The sequence below is a fragment of the Centropristis striata genome, chromosome 15 (assembly GCF_030273125.1).
Source record: "Centropristis striata isolate RG_2023a ecotype Rhode Island chromosome 15, C.striata_1.0, whole genome shotgun sequence".
Lineage (NCBI taxonomy): Eukaryota > Metazoa > Chordata > Actinopteri > Perciformes > Serranidae > Centropristis > Centropristis striata.
The window spans coordinates 7,076,407-7,095,371 of NC_081531.1; the positions used below are offsets into that span (position 1 = coordinate 7,076,407).

The 18,965-nt window shown below is 37.5% G+C and overlaps 1 protein-coding gene across 1 annotated transcript; it reads left to right on the forward strand.

Moving 5' to 3' along the window:
• Window positions 1-2,204: 2,204 nt before the first annotated feature.
• stt3a (STT3 oligosaccharyltransferase complex catalytic subunit A) lies at window positions 2,205-18,874 on the forward strand. Its single transcript, XM_059352330.1, has 18 exons — window positions 2,205-2,270; window positions 3,997-4,117; window positions 4,213-4,273; window positions 4,370-4,491; window positions 5,275-5,420; window positions 6,470-6,560; window positions 7,434-7,540; window positions 7,622-7,786; window positions 8,815-8,995; window positions 10,187-10,342; window positions 11,195-11,286; window positions 11,928-12,083; window positions 13,623-13,811; window positions 14,987-15,103; window positions 15,179-15,281; window positions 16,221-16,409; window positions 17,474-17,589; window positions 18,494-18,874. The coding sequence occupies exons 2-18, from the start codon at window positions 4,030-4,032 to the stop codon at window positions 18,530-18,532; spliced, it is 2,118 nt and encodes a 705-aa protein (XP_059208313.1). The 5' UTR covers window positions 2,205-2,270; window positions 3,997-4,029; the 3' UTR covers window positions 18,533-18,874.
• Window positions 18,875-18,965: the final 91 nt, after the last annotated feature.

Consider the following 18,965-nt stretch of genomic DNA (forward strand, 5'->3'; position numbering starts at 1 on the left):
GTCTTAAGAAAAAAATGCTTCTTAAGTGCCACTTTTTTCTTAACTTTGCTCTTAAGACAAAATTTAGGAAGATTTGGTATTCATGAAGATATTTTTATCTTTTCTTTAGTTGTTGTCTTAACTTTCTTCTTAAGTTTTTTTCCTAATATAGAACTTGAGAACTGACTTTTGAAAGCCAAATATTTTAATTCCACTACATCTCTATAAAGGTTCCAAGGTACTCATTACTTTTAAAAAAAATAGCTTTAAAGTGAGCAGATTCATTTTCTTTTCCTTTGTAAAAGTCAGTTGGTTTGAGTTCTCACAGAGAAGAGATGATCACACTAAAAAGCTTTTAAACAAACAGGAACTACTACTGCACTAACTGCAGAGGGTGTAGATTGTTTTTTTACACTCCTCCCTGATTCCAAATAAATGTGTATCATTCAATATCGGCCTAATAGAGAAGAGTTAATATAAGTTGGTGTACAATCAGCGCTACAGAAAGTTGTGAACTAAGAAGAAATAGAGCTGCATCATTGACAATTTATGGTGAAATTTATTTTGGTCTCTTGAGGAACTGTAACCGAAATGGCACAGTCTAATTGCTGAATAAGGTATTCAATTTAGACCAGGGGTTGCAACAACAAAAAATTATACCAAATGAAATGTATTTTCTATTCTCTTTACATTTTAATTATCATTGATTGTTGGTGTAGGCCCAAAGTAATTTGTATTCTTGAATAATAAAAATGTGTTGCTTATATACGGCATTACATTTTATGTTATATTTACATTTTAGTCAACTAAAATGTGCACCATAGATGAATAAAGTCTGAGGCTCTGCATCTTAATTTCTATATTTTGCCAACATCAAGCCTAGTTTTGAGTTTTTCCTTCAATCTCCTGAGATATTTTTGGTGTCCAGCCTCATTTGCACTTGGGTCCTGGCTGCAGTCTGACAACATCATACTAATAAATGCTCATTATGACCTATTAGTATTATGGGTAGGTTCATTTAGACTTAGTAGGCTGTTTCATCTTCATAGTAAGGCTCAAAATAAGGTATATTGGATGATAAAGTGGATAAAGTACACAACTTCATTATCTGAGTCAACGTTTAGTTAGTCCTGGTCAAACATTTCCAACACAAGAGAAAGTTGTTCAATCTTAATCTGAGTTAAAGTATTGGAGTACTTGCTTAAAAATGACTGAAGTATTCAAAAGTACATTTTCTTTTTAATGTCAATGCATTTAGAGAAGCTCATGACTCAACCTAATGAATCTTGCATTCAGAAGCTGGAGTATCCCCAAGGTATCTTTAATGTGATTACCGTATGGGCCATAATGCATTCTTCCCTCTCACATATGCAAAAATACATGACATGAGCATGTCATTAACATGACATGGGATGTGTCATGAACATTAATGACACTTTGAAGTAACATTAATGCTCATGATACTTGTCATGTCATGTTTCTGACAGGCTTGTGTGACTCTTATGGAGACACCTTCAAAATAAAGTGTTACCATATCTTGCTTAAGTCCTAAAGGCATGTTAAAAAAATTGCCTAAGTCATTAATTTCTCTTAAGTTACATAATGTACACACAGTGTTATTACTATGCCAATAGCCATCCTTTGTTACATCCTTTTTGAGTGAAATGATCAATAAATGTCATATGTTACACTTTTGGTGAAGTTTTTTGTGTTTCCTGCAAACTTGAAAAAATGAGTTAGGCGATTATTTTAACAGGGTGACGTTTTATAAATGCAAAGCCTCCAAAGCTTTTCAAGTTTTTCCAATTTACTGATTGTGTCTCTTTTAGGCTGGTATGACCTTTTAATATCCATGAAACTTTTTAAGTCAAGTACCAGTTTTTAAAGCCCTGTTGTGTTGAAGAGTAATGAGTTTTTTGCGTTTCCTGCAAACTTGAAAAAATGAGTTAGGCGATTATTTTAACAGGGTGACGACATATTGTCAAATAGTTATTCAAAGTTAACTATTTTTGGCTTTGACTGCACCATTGAATGATCTTGTCTTGACAGTTTTCCACCAGTAGGAGGCGACACGTCACGCTGCCTGTCTAAGGACACGTCACTACACCACAGCGGCAAGGAAGGGAACCAAATTTCATTGACAATCACGAGAACCAATCAGATTCGTGTCGGTTTACAGTTGGACTGAGCCTCAGCCAATAAGCACGCAGCATGGCGTAGAGTGGGCGGGATTAGCTCATGGTGAAGGTTGTGTGTGTGTGAATAGTGTATGAGTAACAGGAACGGAGCGGGTGAGTCTAACTGAATATTAAACCTGTTAGCTCATTTAAGAGATATACATTTTGTTTTGTAGGCTGTTGTCCTGCTGCCATATGTAAAGGTGTCGCTTATATTATCACATTAAGTCAGAGAAGCGGCGCGAGGCTAAGGTGTTCATTATACAGCTGCTAGCAGGTTAGCCACGTTAGCCGCTCACACACTTTTAAGTGGATGGAAGCAGCATCAACACTAGCCGGCCTGATGCTCACTGGATATAAGATGCTGTTTAGACTATACAACAATGCATGCATTTATTTAAAATGTGCACAAAATGGGTGTATATGGGGTTCTCGTTGGACAAATATTAGCTGCTGATCATTTCCTTGCCCTGTGATGTTGGAGAGACTGTCAGTACTTAATTAGGGCTCTGTTATAAGCTTAATAGTTTGTGTTTTCGCCTAGCATACATTTATACAATCTGAAGAAGACAGACAGACAGGCAGGTAGAAAATCCCTGCAGAAGTTTTTTTCCAGAGTGTGCTTCCTGGTTCCTGTCGCCACATCTTAGTGCGTGGCCTTATCTGGTTGGGCTGGACATGGAAGTTGACTCTATGCAGTTACAAGGCTTTGATTTTTTTTGAGTATTTGCATGGCTAAAGGTGGCATGGCATTTTATTTTGTTCTGATTTCTTTTATGTTGCACGACTTCTTTCTGAAAGCTGAAGTTATGTTGGGCAACATTTGGGTTTTCTCAACAATCCTTCTGTTTGTCTTTTCAATTTTACCTCTCACATTCACAATTTTACCTCTCACATTCACAATTTTACCTCTCACATCCACAATTTTACCTCTCACATTCATAATTTTACCTCTCACATTCTCAACTTTACCTCTCACATACACAATTTTACCTAAAATTGTAACATTGTGAATGTGAGAAGTAAAATTATGTTTGTAAGAGGTAAAATTATGTTTGTAAGAGGTAAAATTATGTTTGTAGGAGGTAAAATTGTGAATTTGAGAGGTATTTTTTGTGAATGTGAGAGGGAAAAATTAATTATGGCCCATACGGTCCTCGCATTAAAGATAACTTGGGGATTACTCAAATTGATGACACCTATCCTTGTTACATTTACATCTAATTGCTTTTATCCAAAGTGACTTACAGGAAAAACAGTTGTAGTGCAATAAGAGGCATTAGTGCAGCATAAGTGCTAGTGACAATTCTTTAAGGAGTAGAGTTGTGGTGTGGTGCTAGGAGAGAAGATGCTCTCTGAAGAGCTGGGTCTTTAGGAGGTTTTTAAAGGTAGAGCGCGTTCAACCAACGGGGAACAAGTTGTTACTGTGCAATATAACATTTGTGAGGTAGATACACAAGATACTACAGCTTCTACATGCTATATTCAGTAGAATGAGTCATAAGCTTCTCTAAATGCATTGACATTAAAATGAAAATGTCGTTTTGAATACTTCAGTCATTTTTAAAAGTAAGTACACCAATACTTAAACTCAGATTAAGATTAAACAACTTTCTCTTGTACTGGAGACATGTTTGACCAGGATTAACTATACTATGACTCAGATAATGAGGTTGTGTACTTTATCCACCACTGGTGAGGACGAGACAGGACATGTCAAACTCCACAGTGAAGAGTGAAGATGAGACAGTTTGGAGGACAGTCAGAGTTGGTTTGAGATCTCACAAAGAAGAGAAGAGTTTTACTTTGAGTCTTACAATGCTTGTCTCCCTCCCATCAGGTAGTACGGTGAGCTGTCCCCAACCTCGCCAAAATGACCAAGCTGGGCTTCCTCCGTTTGTCCTATGAGAAACAGGACACGCTGCTGAAGCTACTCATCCTGTCCATGGCTGCAATCCTCTGTGAGTCCCCTTTTTTCCCATAAACAAGAGCATCATGGTCTCAGTAATACTCTAAACAGATCTAACACCATGTATGTGCTTTTCCTTCTTTCCAGCATTCTCCACCAGACTGTTTTCCGTCTTGAGGTTTGAAAGCGTCATCCATGAGTTTGATCCGTGAGTGCTACTTCTTTCATAGTTATTTTCTTACATAATTGAGGGGTTGTCCTCTGTTAAAGTAGTTTCTCACCTCCGCCTTTATCTCACTTTCAGGTACTTTAACTACCGTACCACCCGCTTCCTGGCAGAAGAAGGATTTTATAAGTTTCACAACTGGTTCGATGACAGGGCATGGTATCCTCTGGGGAGGATCATTGGTGGCACCATTTATCCAGGTAGGAATGAGAAAAAATATTAGAGAGAACAGAGAAAGTACATGCATGTGGGTTTATAAACTGTAATCTGGGTTGTTTGATATCAAGAGCAGATCAGTTCATGTCTCTTAGTTCCAGCTCCATTCAAAAACTTTATATTTTTTATGTTTATGTCTCCTAAAATGTCTGATCTTGACTATACTGAGTGCTATCTGTGCAAAGTTTGGCACCACAGAGGTGTTTTCACATTCCTCTACTACTTAATGCACAGCTTACTTAAAAACCTTGTCTTCGACACTATCCCACTTATTCTTGTCATGTCATAAGCTACAACCATTCTGGGGCTCCTTGTCTGAGTTCTTCACTAAGGCCCTCAATCATCCATGTAACCCGTTCACCGTGTTGTTCGGGGTGGCTAATCCAGATAGTGGGAAAAGTAGTTATGAAGCTAAGGCTATCTCCCTTTCAACATTGTTAACCAAAAAGCAAATTTTACAGTCTTGGAAATCTGAAAGGGCTCCTACATTTGAAATGTGGTTGAGAGAGCTGGGAAATGTATTGCACTTGGAGAAAATCAGTTATATCATATCTGCTAAAGAGGATATATTTTTAAAAATCTGGCAACCTTTTCTTGATTTAATGTCTAAAAACTGAATTAGTGCTATTCTGTTGCTGTGCCATTTATTTTATAGCCATGTTTTGTTTGTCTCATGTCAAAAACTATGTCAAATGACAAACAAATACACTATGTCAAATACACACAAAAAAACACCTTGTCTCCCCTCTCTCTCTCTCTCTCACCAGGACTGATGATCACCTCTGCCGTCCTGTACCACGCTCTACATTTTTTCCACATCACCATTGACATCCGTAATGTCTGTGTCTTCCTGGCTCCCTTGTTCTCCTCCTTCACCGCAATAGTCACCTACCACTTCACCAAGGAGCTGAAGGTAGGAAACCGCATTATTTAATGTTATAATGAAACCTGTCTAGTTTTAATGAAAGGGGCGCTCCAGTGATTTAGCTTTGAATCACATTAACCCTTTATCAGGCAAAGAACCATATTTGGTAACTTGAGCGGACATCTATAACAGGTCTCCTCATAGAAACACATGGATTTCTACATCACAGATAGTGACACTGTGGCATCTGACCAATCAGTAAATCATACAAGATTCAAGCTTTCCTTTATTGTCATTGTATTAAAAAAGTATACAAATAAATTTAAGTGTGCTTCTCATATATAAGGTGCTTTAAAAATACATTCAGACATTACGCATATGTAGTAAGTAGTCTAAAAAGATAATAAATAGTTAGGTAAAGGTAAAAGATAAAGAGATGATGGATGCAAATTATGTGTTACTGTCTATTTAGGGTTGCTCAGGGTATACTTTTTTCCTTTATACTATTTATTTTTATTGTTATATTTATTCTGTTTTATTTTTATTATTCTATTACTATACCCTTAACCTGTTTTTACTCTCTACTTATGCTGCTGCAACACCTGAATTTCCCCCATGGGGGATCAATATAGGAATATCTTGTCTTATCTTATCTTGTCGCCTTGCAGATTGACCTGACAAAGCATGAATTCAGACTTTTTACACAAAGGCAACATGATGTAGTGTTTTTGCAGTTAAATCACACAAAAAATGTGTAGTTTGCAGTACAAACTGCTATAACAGTGCAGGTCAGCATAACCCAGACCGTCCTGAACTCTGTTCTTAAAACAGGCATTTTAAAAGTTGTTTGCCATCTTTTGCAATTAATTTAACTTGATTCAGAACACAAAATCTTCTCAACACTTATGCCTGGTGGAGATAATAAACTTTATTTACATAGCACTTTCCTTAACAAGGATACAACATGCTTTACTCGGGGAAAAACAGCAAAGAAAAACAAAGAAAAACTTAATAAATGACCTGAATGAGCTCAATATGCTTTGATTGATATGATGATGAGCGCCCTGTTTCCACTAATGAGCCTTTTGTCTCTACAGGATGCAGGTGCTGGGCTCCTGGCTGCTGCCATGATTGCAGTGGTGCCTGGTTATATCTCTCGTTCTGTTGCTGGCTCCTATGATAATGAAGGTATTCACCTGGTCTGCACAACACTGTTACTTATGCCACTGGAGACATGTTAAATAAACTACAATGTATACAGAATAGAGCTGCCCGCACAATACTAAAGTGTGACTACAGGACAAATATTATCTCTATGCACAAGAAACTTAATTGGTTATTGGTCAAAGACAGACTATTGTACTCACTGTTTATTGTTATTAGAAATAAATCTGTCCTAAAAGCCTTTTATTTTGTTTAAAAACCTCGCTTTTAGTGCAGAGAGTCATAAATATAACACCAGACATGCAGCTGTAGGAAACTTTACATTAGCTAAAGCAAGATGTAACGCCATCAAGCAAATATATTAATCAGGTTACATCAAAATATTAATAAAACAGTATTTATCAAAGTAAGAAAACATGGTATATTTATATGTATGTAGTATATTTCTATAGATATATGATATGTTATTATAATGTATATGCTGTAGAATGAATGTATGTACAATATGATATGTAGAAATGTGTTAATAGATTGTGTAATGATGTATTATACATTTATGATGATGTAGAAATGTGTGTAATATGGATTAGTATGTGAATAATTGATATAACGAAGAATGAATGAAGCACAAAGTGTAAACGCTCACTCTGTTTTGGTTTTGTTAGGTGAAGCATATCGCTCACTTGTTATTTGTTTTTAGTTTTTTTAGTTTTTAATTTTTATAATGTTTATGTTTTGTGTTTTCAACTGTATATTTGATACTGTGGGACCCCAGGAAGAATACCTGTGGCTTTGCTGCAGCTAATGGGGATCTTAATAATAAACTAAACTAAACTAATTTAAATCAAACATCACAAAAACATTGTTAGTGAACTCCCTCTGTGCTGTCCTACTCAGGTATCGCCATCTTCTGCATGCTGTTAACCTATTACATGTGGATCAAGGCTGTGAAAACCGGCTCCGTGTACTGGTCCTCCATGTGTGCACTGGCCTACTTCTACATGGTGAGGAGACCTAAAAAAGCATGTTTTATTGAATTCATTCAGAGCTTACAGTGGTGCTGAGAAGGTGTTTGTTGTGTCTAGGTTTCCTCCTGGGGTGGCTACGTGTTCCTGATCAACCTGATCCCCCTCCACGTCCTGGTCCTGATGCTGACAGGACGGTTTTCTCACCGCATCTATGTGGCTTACTGCACCGTCTACTGCCTGGGCACCATCCTCTCCATGCAGATCTCTTTTGTTGGTTTCCAGGTAAGGTGAAATGTACTATGCATGAGTTAATCCGATACTGTGGTTGAGCCTCAGCAATACAAATGTTTTAACTGTTTTCTCAATGTTCACAAGAGGAGGTTTCACTCTGTTCTGTGCATGGTTGGGTATTGTGTTAAATTTTCAATACTGGTATATATACTAGGGATGGGAATAATTTGAATAATTCAGTGATCAAGGTTGTTAAGAATTTGGTCGATCACGTAGAATTTTTAATCGATCGGTGTATTTTTTAATTGTATCTCTGACTCTGACTTCAGAGTATCACTGAACTGAAACACGCCAATCGTTCAGTTCTGCGGCCGTACATCAATAAGCCAATGAACTGAGATTTAAGTTGGATAAAGCTACAGTTTGCAAACTAAAAGCTGCAATAATAATTATAAAAAAAACAGAAATACAAGAGGATTAATTTGAGCAAAACTAGCTTATTGTATCAAGCCTTGCTAGCATGAATTACTAGGTTTAATTTAATCCAAAGCTTATTTAAACACAAAACACATTTAAATATGCTGATTACTGTGAAAACAGACCTCATGCCTCTTCGGAGGCTAAAACATAAAACACTGAACTCCTTGACGTTATCTTCACAATTTAATCTCACTTGAGTTAGCTTTACGATCGACAGGAAGTCTGTTTTCGTCCTTTCAAAATAAGAGTGTCCATTCTCACATCAGGCTTTTGCATAGTACTGAATTTATATCTTTTATTTTGCCCACATATGCATGTTTTATACATACTGGAATATTTATAAAAACATTGAGATTAATCGATTAATTTATCATTAACATTATAGATAATCCAGTTGGCAGGTTTCTGATCCCTAATATCTACCTTGACATTCTACCATCTGTCTACTATCATGCTGCATGCTTATTGAGTCACTAATGCTAAGTCAATAGGAGTGAAGCAATTTGATCTGAAGCTGTCAGACTGTCCAAGTTTTGTAACCTAACCTTCGCTCTGTGTCACACACTTCACCTCCCTATCTGTCTCCTCTCCTCCACCAGCCGGTGCAGTCATCAGAGCACATGGCAGCCTTCGGTATGTTTGGCTTGTGCCAGATTCATGCCTTTGTGGACTACCTGCGTAGCAAACTCAATGCCCAGCAGTTTGAGGTGCTGTTCAAGAGCGTCATCTCCCTGGTGGGCTTCATCCTGCTGTCTGTGGGCACCGTTCTCATGCTGACCGGTAAGGGTTGTCAAAAATTTTCCCAATATTCACTGGAAAAGAGGAACATAAGCCCCTTCATAGTGCCGATTCATGCCGGGACATTCACGGCTCTGTAACGTTTCGCCTCCACTATGAAGGCAACCAAAGCGGGATGCCAGGATCAAATGATCCCACTAATTTTCCGCCTCAAGAGGTAGTCACAGAGGCGGAAAATTGGTGGTACTGTTAGACACGGGACCATTATGAACGGACTGTCCGAGATATTTGTCCGACAGTAGTCGAATCACTGTTTAGCATCACAATAGCTGCGGCCACCGTTGCTTACTGTGCACAGCGCCTGTCGCATATTGTAAACAAACCGGCATGCTAACTGTACACATGGTGTCCACCACTGATCGTAAACAAACCGGCATCGCTAACTGTGCACAGAGTGTCCGGTGCTTGTTGTAAACAAACGGAGATCGCTAACTGAATACATACTGCTGCAGCACATACACTCTGTACTGCTACAGAGCTAACTGTTAGCCTATTAGCATTGTGCTACTGTGCAGCACTGCTGCTGCTCTGACTATCGTCTCCTCCTACCTTGTTCCGTGACGCTGAACTGCACTATGAAAGGTCACAAATATCATTTTGCCTTCGTGGATCACTATGAACATCCTAAGTCGAAAAGCCGGCAATATAGCGGGACATTTGCAGGACCGCACTATGAAAGAGGCTATAGTCTAATTAATAGTACATGACACTCGGTACACCACCAGTTCTGAGAAGCAGGCAAGAGTAGCTTGAGAAACATATTGCTGTGGACAGGGGCAGCAGCTAAATGGATTTTAGACTGTAAAAAATCAATATCAGTTGAAGTGTACTCTATATTTAGAAGATTTTCACCTCTTTACCTACCGTCAGACAGACCTTTCCAACGGTGAACAGAAGCTGTTATCTTTGCTCTCTTTGAAGCCACTTTTCTATAACAAAAACTGCTTCAGTGCTTCTGTAAATTGACGTATTAAATCAGTGAAAACATTCTAAATATTGTGTAAACTGATATTGTATTTTTACTGCTTCTTCAAACTGTGTGTGCAGAGTGCCAGCTACTGTAGTTTAATACTCAGACTATGGATGACTACCTCACTTCAGAAAAATCTTATTAATAAATTCTTTAAGTTCTTTTACTTTGGACCATGACTGAGCAAAAGTATATTCCCTCAGGTAAGATCTCTCCATGGACTGGTCGTTTCTACTCCCTGCTGGATCCATCCTACGCCAAGAACAACATTCCCATCATCGCTTCTGTCTCTGAGCACCAGCCCACAACCTGGTCCTCATACTACTTTGACCTCCAGCTGCTGGTCTTCATGTTCCCAGGCAAGTACACACTCAGCATGAACACAGAGTCCTCAGGGGTTTATACTCTATGATCAATCTTACATACAGGTACATCTCAAAAAATTAGAATATTCAGTTCAATATTTTTTGTTGGTTATTTCAGAAAGTGAAATTTGTATATTATATAGAGTCATGACAAATAGAGTGAAATATTTCAAGCCTGTGTTTCTTGTAATTTTGATGATTATGGCTTAGAGATAATGAAAACACAAAACTCTGTCTCAGAAAATTAGAATATTGGACTGATTTATTGATCTTATTACATAAGATCAATAAAAAAAGGTTATTTTAAACACAAATGTCATGCTTCTGAAAAGTATGTTCATTTCTATACACTCAATACTTTGATACTTTGGTTGGGCTCCTTTTGCATGAATTACTGCATTAATACTTGGTGGCATGGAGGAGATCAGCCTACAGCACCATGTTGCTTTTATAGCAGCCTTCAGCTCATCTGGTGTCTCTCACCTTCCTCTTGACAACAGCCCATAGACTCCTATGGGTTAGGGTCAGCCCAGTAACACCATGGTCATTGAAGCAGCTTTTGGTACCTTGCCAGTGTGGAAAATGAAAAATGAAATCAGCATCTCCAAAGAGCTTGTGGTTTATCTCTAAGCCAGAATCATCAAAACTACAAGAAAAACAGGCTTGAAATATTTCACACTTATATAGTAATGAATCTATATAATGTATGAGTTTAACTTTCTGAAATTATTGACAAATTATATTGAACTTTTTCATGATATCCTAATTTTCTGAGATGTACCTGTCCAAATGAAGCTTAGTGTTTTATTGCGTCTTAGCTGACATTTCCCTTCTCTTTCCTTCCAGTTGGTCTTTACTACTGTTTCAACAACCTGTCGGACGCCAGGATCTTCATCATCATGTATGGAGTCACCAGCATGTACTTCTCAGCTGTCATGGTACGTCCTCTATACCGCCGTATGTACCTTTCAAAGGACTCTCCACACTCGTTGATTCAGGGTTGGTACGGGTGCTTGAAATCCTTGAAAATGCTTGAATTTAAATGTTGTATTTTCAAGGTTTGAAAAGTGCTTGGATTTTGGATAAAGTATTTGTAAATGCTTGAAATTCTTACTGTATTTCTCTTTCAATCTGACTATATCCATCTATAGACTATAGATAATCACATGTTCAATGTAAAAACTAATGAGTAGCCTATCTGAAATGAAGACCGTTCCTCCTAAAAGTGTAATACCATCGCTGTTGGTATGGTTCAGTGAAATCTCCCCCTTTTAGTATGTAAGTACTCATCTAAAACATGCAACTTACAACAGGTGTAAGATACTAGAAAAGCTTGAAAATTAACCTTGAAAGTCCTTGAAAAATGCTTGAATTTGACCACTGCTAAAATGTACCAACCCTGTTGATTTGTTTGCTTTTTGGGTGTTTGTGTTATTTCTCCAATGTCACCAGAAGATGGCACACTCGCATCATGAAACAAAACTGAAGTGAAAGAAAAAAAACATGTGTTTAGGAAAGTAATCCTATAGTTTTTTACATTGTGCCTCATATGTTTTGCACCTTTTTGTTGCCTCCTCAGGTGCGTCTGATGTTGGTCCTGGCTCCAGTCATGTGCATCCTGTCGGGTATCGGCGTGTCACAAGTGTTAACCACCTACATGAAGAATCTGGATGTCAGCCGGCCAGACAAGAAGAGCAAGAAACAGCAGGACTCCACCTACCCCATCAAGAATGAGGTAGGAGGACCCAGACGCTGCTGCAGAGTGCTTCTGTAGCTGTTAGAGGGTGCTGTCTGTCATCTAAAGCAGTGGTTCCCAACCTTTTTCATGAGGGATCCACATTTTTAGTATTGTAAACTTCAGTTTTTCCCAAAAGATGACATCATCAAATCTCTTGTTTTGTCCACAAACCAGAGATATTCAGTTTATTGTCATAAAAGGAACAAAGAAACCAGAAATATGCACATTGAAGTAGCTGAAATCATAGAATTTGGACTTAGTCTTTAAAAAAACAATTATTCAATTTTCAAAATCGTTGACGATTAATTTAATAATCGATTACTGTTTGATTAACCGAATAATTGTTGCAGCTCTAGATGTTGCACACGCCCTTATTCTTGCGATATAGCCTATTTTTAAACTTCTCTATAGTGATTTTTTTATTTAAATTAATTAATAAATGTTTAATGTAGCCCTTATTTAGTTGTTTTTGTCACACTAATGAATTAAATGCTGACTCATATATATTTAAACACATTAGATTTATTACATCCCTTAAAATCACTGATCTAAAGTCTGTTTTTGTACATCATGCATATGTTTTAAAGTGAAAAGTCATGAAATTGAAACTGGTTAAACATCCTCCTTGTTATCCGCTAGCAGCAGCTGGAGGCATGGTGATAATATCAGAACTGAGTTATTGCTATTTAGCGGGACAAAAAAAGAAATCCTGCCAGTAAAAGTACTTCCATAGACACGACCTCGTCCTTTATCTGTCGTTCAAGATCTATATCTATGTACTTATGAAATGGAGATAACAAACAACACTGTCAGGGCACAGTAGCAAGTCAGGAGTTACAGTTAATAATCAACAGTGTTTAAAAAAAACAGATGTTGCCTTTTTATTACTTAAAGAGACCGTAAATACACTTGACTTCTCTTCTGCTCTTTTTCCTTTTTTTCCTGAACTGTAGTATTTTCATTTTAAGCTTCTTGTTGGTCATATATTCACCTACTTTTATGTCACAGCTAGCTTTACTGGCTTTTAAGTTTATGCATTGAAAGTATAATCGTACTTTTTTTTAAAAACTGGCCTCGAAATTGGGATTTTTCTGCAGTACTTTTACTTTGATACTTGTTGAGATTACATCTGTACTAATTGTTTTAATGCAGGACTTTTACTTGTAGTAGAGTGGGGTTGCTGTGGTATTTGGTACTTTTATTACAACTCGTGATAATTGTATAATCCTTTATGACATAACTTCAGTTGAAAACTTAAAAAAAAAAACATTGAGATTTTATGTTTACACAGATAAACCTTTCTTTCTGTAAATATTCACTGTGAAATCTGAATGTGATGCATTCTGTTTTTAGTGGAGTTTTACACAGCATCCCAACAGTGTTTTCAAGTTAAATCTCTCTCGTGATGATGTTTACTCTCCCACTGATTAAATGCTGTTACATTAAGAGAATCATATTTTTACTTCAGTACACCAGAATAAAAGCACAATAATAGTCCCACAGACAGAAAGGTAAAACCTTCTGTGTTCCCACCAGGTTGCCAGTGGGATGATTCTGGTCATGGCCTTCTTCCTCATCACGTACACCTTCCACTCTACCTGGGTGACCAGCGAGGCCTACTCCTCTCCCTCTATCGTCCTGTCGGCCCGTGGAGGCGACGGCAGCCGCATCATCTTTGATGACTTCAGAGAGGCGTACTACTGGCTCCGCCACAACACGCCTGAGGTCAGTGATGCACAAAGACATAAAATATGTAAATCAGTAAGGAGTTAATAACTGGGGTTCTGAGTTATAGGCAGAATGTGGTTATTAGTTATGCACCATCGTCACCGTTTCAGTTCAGTTCAGTCTAGGGGTGTACCATAATGTATCGTTCACTATTATACTGGTATAGTTTTCTTATGAGTAAAAAATGCATATCATGATATTTGCTACATTCCTACTTCTTGACGTAGTGGCGTAAGGGTTTCCCATTAATTATCTAGACTGTGGCAGCTCCAGAGTCTCATGTGCTGCACTAACGTCTCATTTCAAGCTACTGTAAATATATGTACACTATTCATAACTATAAAAAGTTATTTTGCATTGTGTTGCTGTTGTCTCAGCAAATGGAATGGTAAATGGACCTGCACTTATATAGCGCTTTTCTAATCGATTTGCGACCACTCAAAGCGCTTTACACTACAGACTGCGCTCATTCACCCGTTGAGTGCAACACACATTCATACTGGTGGCAGAGGCTACCCTAAACGGTGCCACCTGCCACCATTGGGAATTCATTCACATAACGATGAACGCAGCATCAGGAGCAATTTGGGGTTCAGTATCTTGCTCAAGGATACTTCGCCATGTAGGCTGCCATGGTCAGGGATCCAACCACCAACCTTCCAACAGTGGGCAACCCGCTCTACCAACTGAGCCACAGCAGCCCACAAGCAGACACTCACCCCTGCACCCCCTAGATGGTTATTTTTTATTATTTGCTAATACTCAAGAGCCAAGAGAATAATTTTTAGTTTTATTTATTTATACATACTAAAAAAATCATAAATATTAGCATTAAATATTAATATTTTTCAGCATTTTGTAATATTTTCAAGAATATACAATACAATACAATAAGTCTTTATTATCCACCATGGTGGAAATTTGCCTTCGGCCCACCGTAAAGATACAGAATTCCATTAAAATCATACAGCAGTTGAGAATGCAGTTAAAACATAGAATAAGAAAAGAAAAAGACAATTAAGAGCAGTTCAAAGTTAGTGCATCACTTATGTTGAGTTGAGGCGAGAAGCGTTATCGCAAAAATACCCTGAAATACCGTGATAATCTTTTAGGGCCATGTCTCCCAGCCCTAGCCTCTACTGAATGATCTGAGGTTTATTTTGTGTTTGCAGGATGCCAAGGTGATGTCATGGTGGGATTATGGCTATCAGATAACTGCGATGGCGAATCGAACCATTCTAGTGGACAACAACACGTGGAACAACACACACATCTCCAGAGTGGGACAGGTGAGCAGCTAACCTTCAGGGGAGTGGTGTTTGTGAAGAGCTGATGAGTTGACTGAGCTGTTGTTTGTCCTGCAGGCCATGGCCTCCACAGAGGAGAGGGCCTATGAGATCATGAGGGAGCTGGATGTCAGTTATGTCCTGGTCATCTTTGGAGGACTGACGGGCTACTCTTCAGATGGTACGTCCCAATTATCAGCACATCACTTAGTATCTATGTATTTATTACACTGTGGCTTTAAGGCAGCTGTCATTGTAGTGCAGGGATTCCCAAAGTGTGGTGCGTGGACCCTTTGGGGTGCTCGGGCTGCTGCTAGGGGGTGCCCAAGATGAAAAATGTAATAGCGGTCTGATAATTGCACAATTACATTTTTTCGCCCCACACAATAAAAACGTGTAAATAAACATTTCCTTTTTAAAATGTAAAATCAAAAACTGTAATATTAATTAATTAATAAATGCAGGCTATTCACAATGCACTTCATCTTAAAGTGAAGCGTAGAAGTTATCTTCTTCCATTTTTCCAACCCACGCTATGATGACAGGGTTGTTTTAGCTCCACGCTAATTTAAACTTGCTGCAATTTTTGTTCAACGTGGCTCAAAATTTTCTAACATTTTCCCAACTTATGTGCTTTCTGCCTCTGATCCTGAGCCTGTCATCATCCTCTTTGCTCTTAAAAGTGGAAGCTTGCGCATAACTTTGTTGCATTATATCGAAACTGTGTTTCAGATTAATTCAAATGCGAGAGTGCATTGTTGTGATGGTGATTATTTTATTATATGTGTGTTCTGGTCATTTGAGCACGATTTAACATGCCGCCTTTAATATGGTTATAAAAAAGCTTGTTGCATTTTGTTTTTTTAAAGGTGTGGGGGATTGGGGGTGCATCAACCCGGTTGGGACATAGAAGGGGGTGCAAGGCTAAAATTATATATATATATATATATATATATATATATATATATATATATATATATATATATATATATATATATATATATATATATATATATATATATATATATAGTTCTTATTATGTTATTTTCTTCCTTTTAAAACTGTGCCAAATAAATCAAATCAAATCAAGATCTCTAACTTGTCCTCCTGTGTGCCTCAGACATCAATAAGTTCCTGTGGATGGTGCGTATCGGGGGAAGCACAGACACCGGCAAACACATCAAGGAGCACGACTACTACACACCCACCGGAGAGTTCAGAGTGGACCGCGAGGGCTCGCCCGTCCTGCTCAACTGCCTCATGTACAAGATGTGCTACTACCGCTTCGGACAGGTCTACACAGAAGCCAGTGAGTTACTCTTTATGTCTTCATGCAGGACCTGTTTTTTACCTTGATGTCAGAGGCGTATTGTGCATTGAAGTGTTTTTGAAATGACTGTTTAGTTAAGTGCACAACATGGGTCTAAAGTGACCCGACTGACTTTTTATATTCTATATCTTTGCAATAAATTAATTTCATCAGCGGTTTTTCACTTGTGATCTGCTTCATACAGCATTAAAGTATATGCATCAGGTCAAATGTGTATAAATGATATCGTTAAACAAAAGTAACACAAACAAACAATAGTTAATTAAATAATAAACTGTGTAAATGGAAATAAATAAAATTAAATGAGGTGAACTAAAGTAAAATAAAATAAAGATAACTTTTATTGCATCAATATGGTCATGGCAGGTCTCCATCTGTTAACAAATCTATCTTTTTGAAGCCACAAGGAGTAAATTATTTGTTCCATGTGATAGATTTCCCAGACCTTCTCAATCCACATATTGTTTGTTGGAAGGTTTTAACCGCTTAACAGTAAGACATTTAAGAGCTGAAATCAGTAATAATTGTAAAAGATATTTTTCCCCCTTCCAGCTATGTATTTAGTATTAATCCAAACATCACGTAAACGCATGTTTTGATATAGTTTTTTTGTTAAACACGGCCTCCATTTACTTTGGCTCATCAAGGATTTTCTATCTTTTTGCTTTCTTTGTTCACCCTGAAGGCCTGCAATAAAAAAAAAAAAATTTCTTCAGGAATTCAGGGTAACATGGATGATTAATCGCTATTTAAAAAAAGCTAATTTTAAGGGTGAGGTATTCCTTTAATGATGCAGCTACTTTATTCTGTGATCCTCTATATTTTATTCATATTTGGACAGAGCTGTTGGCAAAAGCCACGAAGCTAGCCCGTGTAGAAACTTGAGCCAAAATGTGTAGATGAAGTGCTGCATCAGCTTGTGTTGAGTGCACTGTCAGCAGACAGGACCGAGCATTCATATTCACGTAGTTTGTGCTCCTTATTAATATAAAACAAAGAGCTTTTTGTGCTGTAATTGTGATGATGTTGGATGTTCTGTGCAGAGCGCCCACCAGGTTATGACAGAGTGAGGAACGCTGAGATTGGGAACAAGGACTTTGAGCTGGACGTGTTGGAGGAGGCCTACACAACAGAGCACTGGCTGGTTAGGATATACAAGGTAACGGCACTTTTCTCCTCACCATGTCCTGTCACATGTTGTCATCAGATCAGTCGAAAAGGACTGCTGGGTCACGATAAAGCTTTTTTTAGGACCAGGGTTCGTACGGGTACTTGAAATCCTTGAAAATGCTTGAACTTGGATTTTGGATAAAGTGCTTGTAAATGCTTTAAATTCTTACTGTATTTCTCTTGCAATCTGACTATATCCATCTATAGACTATAGATAATCACATGTTTAATGTAAAAATAATGAGTAGACTCTTATAACTCTTTTATTATTTTTAGTTTTATATGAATGGCACTTTACCGTGTTGGATGTGGAAGGTCCCTAAAATTTTTTTTTTTATTAATTTTGTGTCTTTTTTTGGGGGTCTTTTTTTAAATAATTCTGTCCTTTTTTGGTCATTTTGTTTCTTTTTTTCTGTTCTTTTGTGTCTTTTTTGGGTAATTTTGTGTCTTTTTGAAATTATTTTATGTCTTTTTTGAAATAATTCTGTGTCTTTATTTGGTCATTTTGTTTCTTTTTTAAGCAATTTAGTTTTTTTCTGTCATTTTGTGTCTTTTTTTGGGTAATTTTGTGTCTTTTTGAAATAATTTTGTGTCTTTGGGTAATTCTGTGTATTTTTTTTTGGTCATTTTGCGTCTTTTTGGTCATTTTGTGTCTTTTTTTTTAAAGTAAGTTAGTGTGTTCTTTTGGTCATTTTGCGTCTTTTTGGTCATTTTGTGTCTTTTTTTTTAAAGTAAGTTAGTGTGTTCTTTTGGTCATTTTGTGTCTTTTTTAAGTAATTTTGTGTCGTTTTTTTTTGGTCATTTTGATACTGCCTCCAGCCGCCCCCAGGTAATTAGAGTTTGAGACCCCTGCTGTAGACCTTTCTAACCAAGTCTTGTGTTCCATGTTTCAGGTCAAAGATCTGGACAACCGGGGTCTTTCAAGGACATAAAACCTTGAGGCGGCGGTGAAAACAGCCTTCTAGCGCACAGCACTGAACACCTTCCCCTGTGGTCTGCAGATGAGTGGGAAAAAAAGAGTACTTTTTATACTTTTGTTTGGGGGAAGAAAATTGCATCAAAGAGATTTTTGTTTTTTTGTGGATGATTTTCATTTTTTTTTTAAGTTTTATTTTGTTATAATGAAATGTCTCATCTGGGATCAGAGGGAGCTGGTGTCTAAACGTCCAGTCTGATGTCAGGAATTCGCCATGAAGCGGTCAAATGAAAGCAGTGTTCATTCAGGAGCGCTTTGGGTTTTTACAATGTGGTCAATTAAAGTGGGATTAAACGTGGTGAAGTCGTTTGTCTTTTTTTTCTCTCACATCTCTGCACAGAACATATTATAAAGCGATCAATATAGAAACTACAGTCATGGAAAAAATG

Bases quoted from the DNA above. Each gene is read 5' to 3' on its own strand.
- stt3a (XM_059352330.1), top strand. From the start codon at position 4,030: ATGACCAAGCTGGGCTTCCTCCGTTTGTCCTATGAGAAACAGGACACG. The intron at 6,561-7,433 runs GTATTCACCTGG...TGTCCTACTCAG, and splicing joins TGGCTCCTATGATAATGAAG to GTATCGCCATCTTCTGCATG. The intron at 11,287-11,927 runs GTACGTCCTCTA...TTGCCTCCTCAG, and splicing joins TGTACTTCTCAGCTGTCATG to GTGCGTCTGATGTTGGTCCT.